Consider the following 13,266-nt stretch of genomic DNA (forward strand, 5'->3'; position numbering starts at 1 on the left):
TGTCTCTCATATTAGAATGTTATTCACAAATTAACCTACTCGGAAGCTACAGCACAGTTAAAGTGTTTTTAGTGATATCTAGCTCTTGTAATAAAAAGCCACTATTGCTGCCTCCCTTTGTGCCATGCTTCACAGTGCCTCTCAAAAGTGAACTGCAACCTTGTGGTAACTGCTGCCATTAAGACCCCGTAGTTAATCAGCATCTTTCACTTCCACAACTGAGAGATCAGTTTCTCAATGGTGGAAGAAAAGAGAACAACAGTTGTCCATAAACAAGGAGGAGAAAAATAGCTTTGGCATGATTTCCCAGTTTAGCCTGGTGACATCACCAAGATTAGAAAAAAAAAATAAAAATCAGGAAATGAAACACAAAGTCATCAAAAAGTTCCAAAAAAGTTAAAATAAGACTCACATTGCATAATATAGCAATATCAGGAAGCTGGCTTTGTGAAAATGTGTTTTTGCTCAACATTTTCACAGCACTGAGTGCTCAGAAGTAATGCCATTTGAAGGGTGGAGCACTGCTGGGTGGAAGTGAAGGAGGTCATCTCTGAACTCAACTGAATAAAGGTCAGCAGAAAAACAATATGTTGAAAAACGCCCAAATACTTTTTGCAATACAAAATATAGTAAGACAATAAGACCCTAGTAGAGAGAAAAGTAGAAGTATTTTGGTTGAGGAGGTTGTGGGTGCTTGCATTATGACTACACTAAGTCTTCAGGGCAAAAAAGTTGAAACCCTATTAGAGCCACTGACCGAGATCTCCCAGCATCACTGAGCTGCTTCCTGTTATTCACATTCTCTTTTCACACATTACTATTCTAATAGATAAACAAAGCCAGCATTTTAACATTATAACAATGATCCAGTCTGCTATAGCTGAAGGTTTCCCAGTTGATCTTCTTAATGGGAATGTTTTGCAAATGTCATAAATGAATCAAAGTATTCATCAAGTTAAAGAAAATTTCAAGCTTAACTGTACCCCATACAATAGTCTCATGGCCGTTTTCTCAGATCCTGTCAATGAGTCGTTACAGCCATAGCATTACTTAATGTATGAGAAATTTCTGTTTTTGTCAGTTTTACTTGGAGGCAAAACAGGACTTAAGCACAGGGTTCCTCCAATACAGGGAATTTATTTACAATGAAAATGTGCAATAACTACAGTCTTGCTACAACAGGCTTGTCCACAGATGCTTGAGCTGGGAGAAATGAAAAGTGTTATGGATCTTCATATTACAGAGCAAGAGTAGATGAGCAAACAAAGGGTTAATCATTGATTGAATCGTGAAAGAGCCAGTATAATTAGATGCACGTTTCTTAGATTCAGTTCGCAGTGGGATATTTTCTGCTGATAAATCTGACCTGTTTGATAAGGTGTAGCTGAGATCCTGTGACAGTCCCCAAGGTGTTTATTCTGTCCCTCGATTTGGAGCAGAGTGGCACGGGTGGACCTCATACATGGCGGCAATTGCGAAGGTGAGGCTTGATAGAGGCAACATAGTGGTCACCTTCTATCACTGGCAGGAATGCAGATCGTATTCCTTGCTCAGGTACCAATGGACACAGACCAGTGGCTGAAGAAGTCAGATTATTGGCATACTCTATTTAGGAACGAGTGGAAAACGTGAGTGAACAAGAAATCCTCAATGCATAATGGGAAGCCCCGAAAAGCCTAATTCTTTTGCAATGTAAATAAGCGTTAGAGGGATCTCTCACCTCACCCAACTGGTCACGGCAGATGGCTGCCCCTCACTGAGCCTGGTTCTGCCAGGTTTCTTCCTGTTAAAAGGGAGATTTTCCTTCCCACTGTGGTCAAGTGGTTGCTCATAGGGGGTCATCATACTAAATATTAGAGATGGACCGATCCGATATTACATATCGGTATCTGTCCGATACTGACGTAAATTACTGGATCGGATATCGGAGAAAAATAAAAAATGTAATCGATCCATTAAATATGCTCACGTGATGGAGTGGCTGTGTGTATTTGTAGCCTTGCTACCAATCCGGCATCTCCGAGGAAGTGATCCTAGAGAGAAGTAAAGCAAGTGTGTAAGTTCATCTCTGAATGTTTGTAAAGCATTCCCGCGTTAAGCTTAACGAATGATATATGGAGCGACTGCCTCTTCCCTCCCCCTCCATCTCCTGCTGCTACTTCAATCATGAAACTGATCAGTGATCAGCTGATCGGCTTTTCTGTCGCGAGTCCGTCTCTCTTGTTTGTTTATCTCCCACTTTGCACCAGAAAGAGGAAACCAGCGGCTGAATAACAGCAGCACGTTTAAGCTTGATAATCTGTTGTTAGAATTTATTTAATATTACTTTCTAGACCAGGATCCCCTGCACAGTTACCAGCTGTAGCTGACGCTGGTAACTGTGCAGGGGCGGATCTAGCAAAGTTTAGCCAGGGGGGCCGATAGGGCATTAACAGGGAAAATGGGGCACAAAGACATACTTTTCTTTCTTATTCTCATTTAAAATGTCTAGCTTTTATTAAATAATTATCTGAATCTTACACCCAAAGTTTTAATCTGATGTAAAATGAATAGAAGTCCATTACTGTATATAGTAACTATTATGTCTAATATACCCTAGCAAGCTATAGTACTTTTTCCTTTGGGAAGGTACCATCTGTGCAGTCTGCAGTTCTGTTGAAGAAAGATGTTGAATCTATTTAATTATTCTTGAAAAATAATTTATTTCTGTGCATTTTTTTTCACACTGCATCAAATTAAAGTTGATTACGTCGATTAAGCAACATGAGGTGGAAGGTGGGGGGTGGTTCCTTATTTTTTCGTTTTTTTGTTGTTTTTTTTGCTGGGAATTTTAGAGCCCTATTAGTTAGGGTGCTTACTCTTTAAAATACCAGAATAGGGAGGATGGAGTAGGTTTAAGTTTATTAGATTGATCAGTATTGCTGAACTATGAAATATTTTGGGTGCAGTGCATTTTTTGCATACAGGTATAACAGAATAGCTTTAGTGGGGTTTTTTTGGGGGGGGGGTTTTTAACTTGAGTATGAACTTATACAAAAAGCAGCAAGATATTAAAAAAACTGTTTTATTGATTAAAAAAACACACTATATCGGATTCATATCGGTATCGGCCGATATCCAAATTTATGATATCAGTATCGGACATAAAAAGTGGTATCGTGCCATCTCTACTAAATATCACATTTTCATAAATCTAGAGCATCAACATAATGGTAAAAAAATTCTTAATAGTATAAACCAGTATAGCTGAGCATCACAAATTTTCACAAATCAAATCAATAAAGCAAATCAACCAAAGTGGCCAGACCAACACACACATCAAGAAATTCAGTGACTGAACATAACAATTCCCACAAAGCAAGAATTTATTGCAAGCCTGTTGTATTACACCGCATTAGTTTTATTAGATTGGTAGAGCAGATTCTAAAAGCATCCTGTCAGAATTCATTTATCCCACCGTCCACACATGTTAACTCTCGTGTGTTTAGTTACCAAAGTAAATGAACTATATTCTCCACATTTAATTACATCTATTTAGTCTACTGTGCCATGTGACAGTGTAATTGAGCTCAATTATCTTTCAGTTGTTGATGACAGGTCAATTTCCTCCTGCCAGACTAAACCTTAACATGTTCCCAACTGTAAGACACAGTGCTACAGCAGATCTCATATTCATGACAACATAAAACTATCAAACGTAACAATGATTCAGATAAGGGAAATGTTTCTCCTTTGAACACCCTTTTGAGTGTTAATGTTCAAGTTAACAAATGTTACTATGCTATAACTAGTCAATACATGTGTTGTATTTGTTCTCAATGTGAGAGGAGAATATGATGTCACACAGTCTTCCAGTCTATATTCGAGTTTTTAAATGTGTTTCAATAATTGTTGAAGCTGTTATAGCTGAAAATCCTCCCAAGACAGATCTTTTTCTTCTAATTTTGTGTTTCTGATATATCTAGAATAGAATAGAATAGAATAGAATAGAATAGAATAGAATAGAATAGAATAGGCTTTGTCAATGTGCAATACAATAGTGCACAATAGTACAAATCCAATATCACATCCACAAGTCCAATAACAGTTACTTTTATTGATGTTGACATGGCAATATGCTTCATATTTAATCTTTTCAGTCTATATATTCTCAGAACAACCCTTTCATGGCCTGGTGAGTCTCTTTTAATTGCATTTCTTGCCCAACCAAAAGTTTGTTTTCTTGTCCTTAAGACTTTTTAGTTAATACATTATTTGTAAATTACTCTAATGATCTAAGTCTTTTATTTGCAACCTCACTTAAATTTAATCCAAGCTATAAATTTAAAAAAAAATACAGTTTTGTATTGCTAATAGAACAGCAGGTGTGCAGACAATCTGAAGTATATACAGTAATTCAATAGAAAATGTTGTTGTTCATGCATTTTTTTAAACTATTCTCTGAATGGTGTTTCCATTTTAAACATTATTTCAGGATATTGGTCGCACAGTCTTCATTCGTGTTTTTATAAGTTTGACAAAAACTGATAAAAACATCTCTTAAGCAATGGCATTTATCCACCACACACCAGGTTTTATATATTAGTTAAATCTAATCATGGATAAACCCCCCATAGATTGACCCTGTACAATGTATGCAACACAGGTGTCGAACTCAAGGCCTCAAAGGCCGGTGTCCTGCAGGTTTTTGATGTCCTTGATACAGCACAGCTGATTTAAATGGCTAAATTGCCTCCTCCACATGTCTTGAAGTTCTTCAGAGGCCTAGTAATGAACTAATCATTTGATTCAGGTGTGTAGACCCAGGGTGTTGTCTAAAAACTGCAGGACACCGAACCTCGAGGCCTGGAGTTTGACACCCCTGCTGTAAAACGACAAAAGAAAACCTAAACTGTGACACCTAAATTGTCAAGACCCTGTGGATGTACTTGAGTGAATTACATTTGTGGCTTTACTTGTAAAAGTCAAAGTAGGTGGTTCCACAAAGTAAATTTAACCTGGAAGTGTATTACGTTATACCAGGAAGAAAAAAAAACTGTGTATATATTAACTTCACATATTGCTAAATGCCTGACAGGTCCCCAGAAGAGTCTTTCTAGCACAGTCTGCGAACTCTTTGTCTGATCATTTGACAACACTGCTTAGGTCTTTTACACAACTTCTTTCAGCTGCTTGCTTTAGAGGTCACCGGAGCAGAGGTCTACCACCATCTCACCATATTCCAAGCATCCGCTTCTGTCACACAAGCCCTCTTGTCCTCCTTTATCCATGAATTTGCTAGGCCTTCCTCTTCTCTTCCTGCTAGGCACTCCATATTCCACATCCTTTGTCCAGTGTATCCACTGTCCCTCCTCTGCACATGTCCAGACCATTTCAGTCTTGCCTCTCCTCCAGTCTCATTGTCACAACACACCACCATCAGAATATCTTCCCAAGGGTAACAGGCCTGAAATATAAAAGATCCTCAAGAGGGAACCAAGTAGGCTTTGAAAGGGGAAAGAGTTAAGCAACTGAGCATCAGAAGAGTGTTTCGCCCTCTTGTGATTAATGAAAAGAACACTTGCACAACTGGACGTTACTGCATTGTTTTGTAATTATTTGAAATAAGTTTAAACCTTAAAACATTCTTGAAAACATATTTACTTACCACCCAACTTAACCAGAAAAAAAATCTTATTGACTCAAAAAGTAAAGGCAGAGTATTTGCATCCACAGACCTTTTTTACTTATACACAAGCGATTTATTTTACTGTCAAATATAAGGGCTCATATCCAAGCCAAGGTCAGCAGAAATTACTTATTCTTTTGCGAAACGATTATTCTATTGCAAAAGTATTACAGTCAGTGCACAGTCATATTGTTGTCATCTCCTTGCCATTACTGGTGCTCTTGGTGTCCACATTAGTGATACTCTTCTTGGTAGTCGGATCCTCGCTGATAAAGTGGAGGATGTTACGCAGGGAGCGGTTCATGCTGTCTTTGAAGCTTTGACCCAGACACACATAGAGCAGAGGGTTGAGGCAGCTGTTGAAGTAAGCCAGGCAGAGCGCTACAACATGTGCCAGGTGAAGTTTGGGGCTCGCAGAGGAAACCCGAGAGGTGGTCAGCATGAGGAAAACCACAATGTGCAGAGGTATCCAGCACAAGAAGAAGCTCAGCACCACAGAGATGACGACCCTCAGGGTTTTCTTGGATCCAGTCCGACCTCGTGTCATTCTCCTCTGTGTCTTGCTGAAAACCACCAAGTGACAAACTAGAATAACCAGGAAAGGAATAATGAATCCAATCAGGAAGCGAAAAGCAGAGATAGGCCAGGCACTGTCTACAGTGTACTCCATCCTACACTCTCTCTTCTCGTCACCTGCCACAATCTGCTTGGCGTACACAAACTGTGGGATACTGCCTATCAGGGCCAGGACCCACACAACAACACATCCATAAGCACCCTGTTTGGGTCGCCTGTGGTTCTGACACCAGATGGGTCTAATGACCAGCAACAAACGATCCACGCTGATCACAACCAGCTGCAGGATGCTGCAGTACATCACCAGGTAAAACAGGCCTCTGATGAGCATACAGGCCAGTGGACCGAAGTGCCAGTGATCGTCATGGACCAAAGGGACCATAAGCAAGGGGATGGAGAGGCAGCACAGAAGATCAGCCAGAGCGAGGTTGAGGAACCAGAGGGAGGTGACAGAGCGGGACATGCAGAACCCCGTCACCCACACCACCACAGCATTTCCAGGCACACCCAGCAGGACCACAAGGCTGTACATGACCAGAGCCACTATCTGGATCGGCTGAATCTCAGGAGTCACAGACTCAATAATCTCAGGAAATGTGTTATTATCATCAGGAAATGTGTAATTATAGTCACCGTAATCCATGATTCCTTACAACTGTGAAGTATAGGGTATAGATTAGTGTCGTGCATAAAATTAACATTAGAATGAGAGAATGATTCATTCAACAATATCTGAACGTGAAAGTTCTAACCTACCGCCTACTGTGACGTCACAGCACGTTTTCCTTTGAAGTGTAAGATTAAAGGCATGTGAGGGCTTAAATACTCCTCAGGTAACAACCACTGCGCCAACTGCACCTTCTAAAAGTCGCCTAAAGGTTTCACTATAGGTTCTTTATCATTAGGCAAGGCAACAACTGCACCTAGCGTTGAAAACAAATTTTAACAAAATTTATTGATTCAATAGGCTTCTACGAATCTCCAACCCAAACTCTCTGTAGAAATGCGGCGCTCAGTATTCAGCCGCACAACTTCTTCAGACACTGATGGCTTTGAGGAGCTTGACAGCTGTTATGTTGAGCCTGATGGGTTCCTTTTACCGATTTTCGATTCCAGAGATGAACAGTTACCCACCTCTGAAACACCTAAGGTTCCCGAAAATCCCCAACCAAATGACCAGTACAGTCATACAATTCCTTCAGATACTGATGTCTTTGATTGTACAGAATATTATTTTGAAGATGATGGGCCCGTTTTCCCGATTATTGATTCCAGAGATGAACAGTTACCCACCTCTGAAACAACTGAGGTTCCTACAAGTAGTGATGTCTGTGATAATCCCGACCCAGGAGACCAGTACAGTCATACAAGTCCTTCAGATACTGATGTCTTTGATTGAACAGAATATTATTTTGAAGATGATGGGCCCGTTTTCCCAATTATTGATGGCGGTGATGAACAGCTAGACACCTCTGAAACAACAGAGGTTCCCACAAGCAGTGAATTTGATGGATCTGAGGACAATGATAATGTTGTTAGAGGAAGTCTTCAAAAAGAGGAAGGAGAAACAATTTTTTCCCGAGCTCAAACAAGCCTTTCAGCTCTTTCTTCCTTTATTATGGTTCCAGTTGAGTCTGTGAGCTGAGGAGTAACTTATGTCACCGGCCAAATCCTTAATATTGGTCGAGCACCATTTACCTCCCCCACTAGTGAAACTGAACTGCCACCCACTTCTGAAACAGCTGAGGTTCCCACACCCAGTGTTTCTCTAAACACAGATGAAAAAGAACAATCACCCACATCAAAACAATTTGTAGATTCGAGGGACCGGTATGATACACCCAACTGGGCATTCTTGTTTGAACCTGAAAACACAACAAGGGAACAAAGATTAAATTTGATACCTGAAAGTGAGGAAAGAAACGAACAGTCCCCTCTCTGAAACAGCTGAGGTTCCCATAACCAGTGTTCATATGAACAACTCTGAAGATGAACAGTCTCCCACCAGTGAAACACAGGTTCCTACAGACAGTGTTTCTGTAGATATAACTGAAATGAACAGTCACCTTCTGAAACAGCTGAGGTTCCTACAACCACTGTTTAAATGAACAACTCTGATGAAGACACGTCAACTAGTGACAGTTACAGCACTGATTTATTCAATGTTTACCCTCCAGAACCTTCAGCTATTAACAGATCTGAGGAGAATGAACAAACGAGCAATGCAAGTATTTTTTCCAGAGTTTACAGAAACCTTTCAGCTTTGTATTCATTTATTAGAGCTCCAGTTGAGTCTCTGGGACAAGGAGTACTTTTCGTCATCAGGTTCATCCTTACTATTTGTGGAGTACCGTTTACCTTATTGTTCAATATGTGTTCGGCAATTACTCGGCGTATGTTTCCACAGACGAATTTCATCCCTAATTCCTACACTGAGAAGATTCTTACGTGCACATTGTTGTGCAATTGTTGTAATTTTTTTCTTCCATGTATTGACAATTGCACTTATAATATTCTTCGGCATGAAAAGATCTAATTAGTTCAATCACTAATTTTAGCAAACAAACACCAATTGCTATAGCAACATTTTCACATGAAATTCAATATCCTTAACATATAATGACATCACAACTATCCCCCAGCCAGTCGCAGCAGATGGCTGCTCCTATGAGTCTGGTTCTGCTGGAGGTTTCTCTCTGTTAAAAGTGAGTTTATCCTCCCCACTGTCGCCTTAGTGCTTACTCATAGGAGATCATTTGATTGCTGGGGGTTTCTCTTTAATACTGTGCGGTTTTAACCTTACAGTATAAAGAGCTTTGAAGTGCCTGTTGTAACTTGGCACTATTAGATAGACTTCAATTGGCTTCAACTGACAAAACATTGAAAAAAAACAAAAAAAAAACCAATCAATAAATAAATAATGGTGTGTGTGTGTGTGTGTGTGTGTGTGTGTGTGTGTGTGTGTGTGTGTGTGTGTGTGTGTGTGTGTGTGTGTGTTTTTAATTTTTCTATACCAGGGTAAGTGCTAAAGCTTAATGGGTTACAATTATAGCCCATAATTGTAAGAATAATATGTGGCTTTTAACAGATTATTCTTGTAACAAATGTGAATGTGCTGAGTGGCTGTGGCACTGTGCACAGGATAAAACCTCTTGATTTTAGTGTCATGTAGAACTAGATTCAGGCCAAAGATTGCATTTAAGTAACATTGGTGATTAGAAGCCAGTCTTTTGATCTTTTTGTTTTTGTTTTTTTAAAGTCTTTCTGATAAGGTTATTTTAAAGTTTGTTTTTTTAAGTCATAGACCTATTTATATTGGTTTCCCTGGTTTTAAACAGAAAATTTAAGCTCTTCATTAAAACAAATGCAGTGTTTACCTGTACGGGCACTGACAGCCACTAGAGGTCCCTTTACTCAACGTTTACATTCATCAGTAACTTCCTTCTCAAATGCTAATGCTTGCCAGATTAAATAGGCTTGTTAAGGGACAATATGTTTTGTTCTTAATATCAGATTATGTTATCTGTCTTTTTCATCATTCATATTTTATTGATGAGACTTTCGATGGAGGAGTAGCAAATACGCAAAGATTAACTGGTGATTTCTACAGGGTTTTTGCTGGCTGCATGTACAAAAACTCAGAAAGCCTTTCAAGAAGACAGAGTAAAGATGAATTTATAATACCTTCATTTAGACTGCGTATTTATCAGATTTTTGCTGACATTGACTCTACTTCAGAATATTTATATATTTTTGCGTTCAACGTTTGATAATGTGTCACGCGCAAAAGCATCAGGTCTAAGAGCCGTGCTTAGAGAATGCTTTGTAGTAAATCAGAAGAGTCGACTCCCATTGAGCGAGAGCCGGCTCCTCACTTTATTTCCTTTCGCTGCTCAGCTCCCACACAGTGGCTCAGCTATGCTCCAATCCCTCCATTTTGTGGCCAATCACATGCGAGGATATAGGATAATATCATTATCTGAAAAACAGAGAGGGTGAGAGACGCGGCAGTCAAGTGGAGTGTGCGTCTGTCCTCTCAGTAAGTGAGTGAGACAGACAGCGGTGAGGAGGGCTGTGCGAGTGCATCACAAAAACACATAAATATGCCTGACACCCGTAAACGAAGCAGCATCTGGCTGCAGTTTAAAGACTTTTTTGTCTCGGTCTCGTCTCAACTTTGTCTTGGTCTCGATACCATCTGGTCTTGGTATTGTCTTGGTCTTGGTTTAGGCGGTCTTGACTACAAGTCTAATGATCTCATCCACTTGCATATCTGGTGTGATCAGAGGTGGCAAAAGTACAGCTATTCGGTACAAGTCGTTCAGTTATTAGTGTTAAGAAATACTCCAGTAAAAGTTGAAGTATTAAACAGATTAAACTTCTTTACTCTTTGAGTACATTTCAGAGCCTCTTAAAAAGTACAGCATCTGAAATGCACTTAAAGAAAGTAAATGGGTCTAGTTTATGTTGCCTACATTGTTGAGGATGACTTTGCATCTAAACAGGAAAATGAGCACAGTCAGGGGCAGTGTTGGTCAAGTTACTTGAAAAAAGTAATCAGTAACTAATTACTGATTACTCCCCCCAAAAAGTAATCCCGTTACTTTACTGATTACTTATTTTCAAAAGTAATTAATTACTTAGTTACTTAGTTACTTTTTAAAAACACGATTTACAACCTGAAGAGGTGATAAAGTGATAGATCTTTCAGCCCAATTCTACTTTTTCTACATAAACCATCATACAAAATGTAATCAAATGGAAAAGTCTCTTTTTTTAACTTGTTTTATCAGTTTTAATCTTTTAACTTTATGCATCAAGCAAAACATTTAATTATATGCAACATTCTCTGACTTGAATAAATTAGTTTAACATTTAAACCTATTTTCTACACATTCCAGCACATAAAATAAATATTTTTTGTGTTTTCACTCACTCTTTCAAACAGATGCAAGTAAAACACAGCAGAAAATAAATAAAGTCAAAGACTCAGCGGTCCTTTTGCTCTATTTTCACCTGTAAAGCAGGAGCAGGGTAGGCGGAGGGTTACCCTGGTGTAGGTGTGCTGTGGTCAGTTGAAGAATCCGCGCGAGTGTCTCTGTGAGTTTCCCATCACGTCGTAGCTACTCGGTGCTTGCTCGGAAGTTTAGGGGTTTTTTTCGCTGTAAAAAGAAGTTTTCTTCCCACGCACGATGGACGCTAATGTTTTTGTCACTTTTTATGGAATCAAACTCAAAGTAAGGTCAGTACTTCCACACTTTAAACGCTGCACGCTCATACTCTCTCCCGCACTCGATATATTATCCATTGTTGATCTGCACACAGCTGCTGTCACCAACGTCGCACTTGCTTATGTCACTGTCATGAGACATTCTCGCAAAAAAAATCACGGTTTTAGTAACGCAGTAACGCAGCGTTCCTACGGGAAAGTAACGGTAATCTAATTACCGATTTTGCAATAGTAATCCCTTACTTTACTCGTTACTTGAAAAAAGTAATCAGATTACAGTAACGCGTTACAAGTAACGCGTTACTGCCCATCTCTGGTCAGGGGTTAAAGTTGCATTCAGCAGGTGGGGGAACCCTAAATTTGGTTGTAATGGCTCAGTGTGGGGAAACACGACTGAAAATAAATTCTACTGAGAGCTCCTGCAAATTTTCTTAGTGTAGAGGCTGTGATCAGCTGATCTGCTGCTCTTTGTGGATGGACACAACTGAACTCAGCATGATGTCAGCAGATGTTTCATGAGTTGTCCTGGCTGATTTCCATCCTCTGCTCTAACAATGCACTGTTCATACTGTCTTTTTTTCTAGATGGTATAAAGTTTGTATGTTGGTGGAATTCAGTCAATGAATCTCAGTATTATCAGCTAAAAGTCATCTTTAGTCTGACCATGAGCACCACAGCCACCGTGTAGCAGCCACAAACTGTTCTTTTCTCTGCACTAACCTGCAAAGTTTTTCAAGCAACCTTTAAATAGCAGTTAGTCTGCCTCAGTTTGATTTGCAGCATGTTTCGTGATACGAAAAACATAATGCCACATCCAGTATCTGATTTAAAAACATAAGGACTTACATGCAAGCTTTAAATTTCCAGTTTATCAAATACCACCGAGAAGTCATTACCTTTAAATATAACCGCTCTTCTTCCTCTCCTGACCTCTTTCTTATCTTGCTCCATCTCTGAGTGAATTTAGCTCTTTCTATTTTCTTCCTGTGAAATACAGCAGCTGGAGCTTTAGCTAGCAACACACTGTGAGACAAACAGCACGCAAACAGTTTGTGTGTTTGCTGAGCTGATAGAAATGCTATCTGTTCCGATAGTAATAACTTAAAAGTAGGGCTGTCAGCGTTAAAGCATTAATGCCCTGTTAAAGCATTAATGCTGACAGCCCTACTTAAAAGTGGAAATAAATAAATAAATTATAAAGATCAATCAATTGGACCAGTATGGCAAAGCTGTAATGTTCCACTTGGGAAAATAAATCTGTTGCACATTTTTATTGGCCTTCAGACAGGCCTTCTGATTGCTACAGTGCCAAACAACACAGGCCAAAGGAAAAGAAACTGTTGTGAGGAAGGCAAGGGAAGAGCAGGGAGGAAAGGATAACTGGAAAACCATACTATGTTGTGCCATGTTTTGATTTTCTTTAAAGGGTAGAAAACATGTTGGATCACACTACATTCAAATCTACCACAGAAATGTAAATAGCATGTTGTTCTTTACCACTGATATTAACTAAAATGACCAGTTTGCCTGCTGACCCTGTAAAGTTTACACCTGCACAGGTGCATTGTCAAGCCCTGCCTGCTGGCAGAACGCAAGTTCTGAGAAATTACCATTTCAGGTCCTCCATAAACCCATCATGGTGCCTCTTCAAAGTGATGTCTGCAGCTCTACAGAAAAATTCTGCCAGTCACCCGAACCATGACAGTACCCCCCCCCGTCACCATGGGCTACTATACCGTGGTGAAAGTTTGCGTGACTCAGTCCTGAGTGGAATGTCCTTGCCCGCCAGCCA

General features: G+C 39.7%; 1 protein-coding gene across 1 annotated transcript; it reads right to left on the minus strand.

Moving 5' to 3' along the window:
* Positions 1 to 5,852: 5,852 nt before the first annotated feature.
* LOC113036703 (C5a anaphylatoxin chemotactic receptor 1-like) lies at positions 5,853 to 6,945 on the minus strand. The gene has a single exon (XM_026193143.1). The coding sequence runs from the start codon at positions 6,885 to 6,887 to the stop codon at positions 5,853 to 5,855; it is 1,035 nt and encodes a 344-aa protein (XP_026048928.1). The 5' UTR covers positions 6,888 to 6,945.
* Positions 6,946 to 13,266: the final 6,321 nt, after the last annotated feature.

Source organism: Astatotilapia calliptera, chromosome 14 (genome assembly GCF_900246225.1).
Source record: "Astatotilapia calliptera chromosome 14, fAstCal1.2, whole genome shotgun sequence".
Taxonomy (NCBI): domain Eukaryota; kingdom Metazoa; phylum Chordata; class Actinopteri; order Cichliformes; family Cichlidae; genus Astatotilapia; species Astatotilapia calliptera.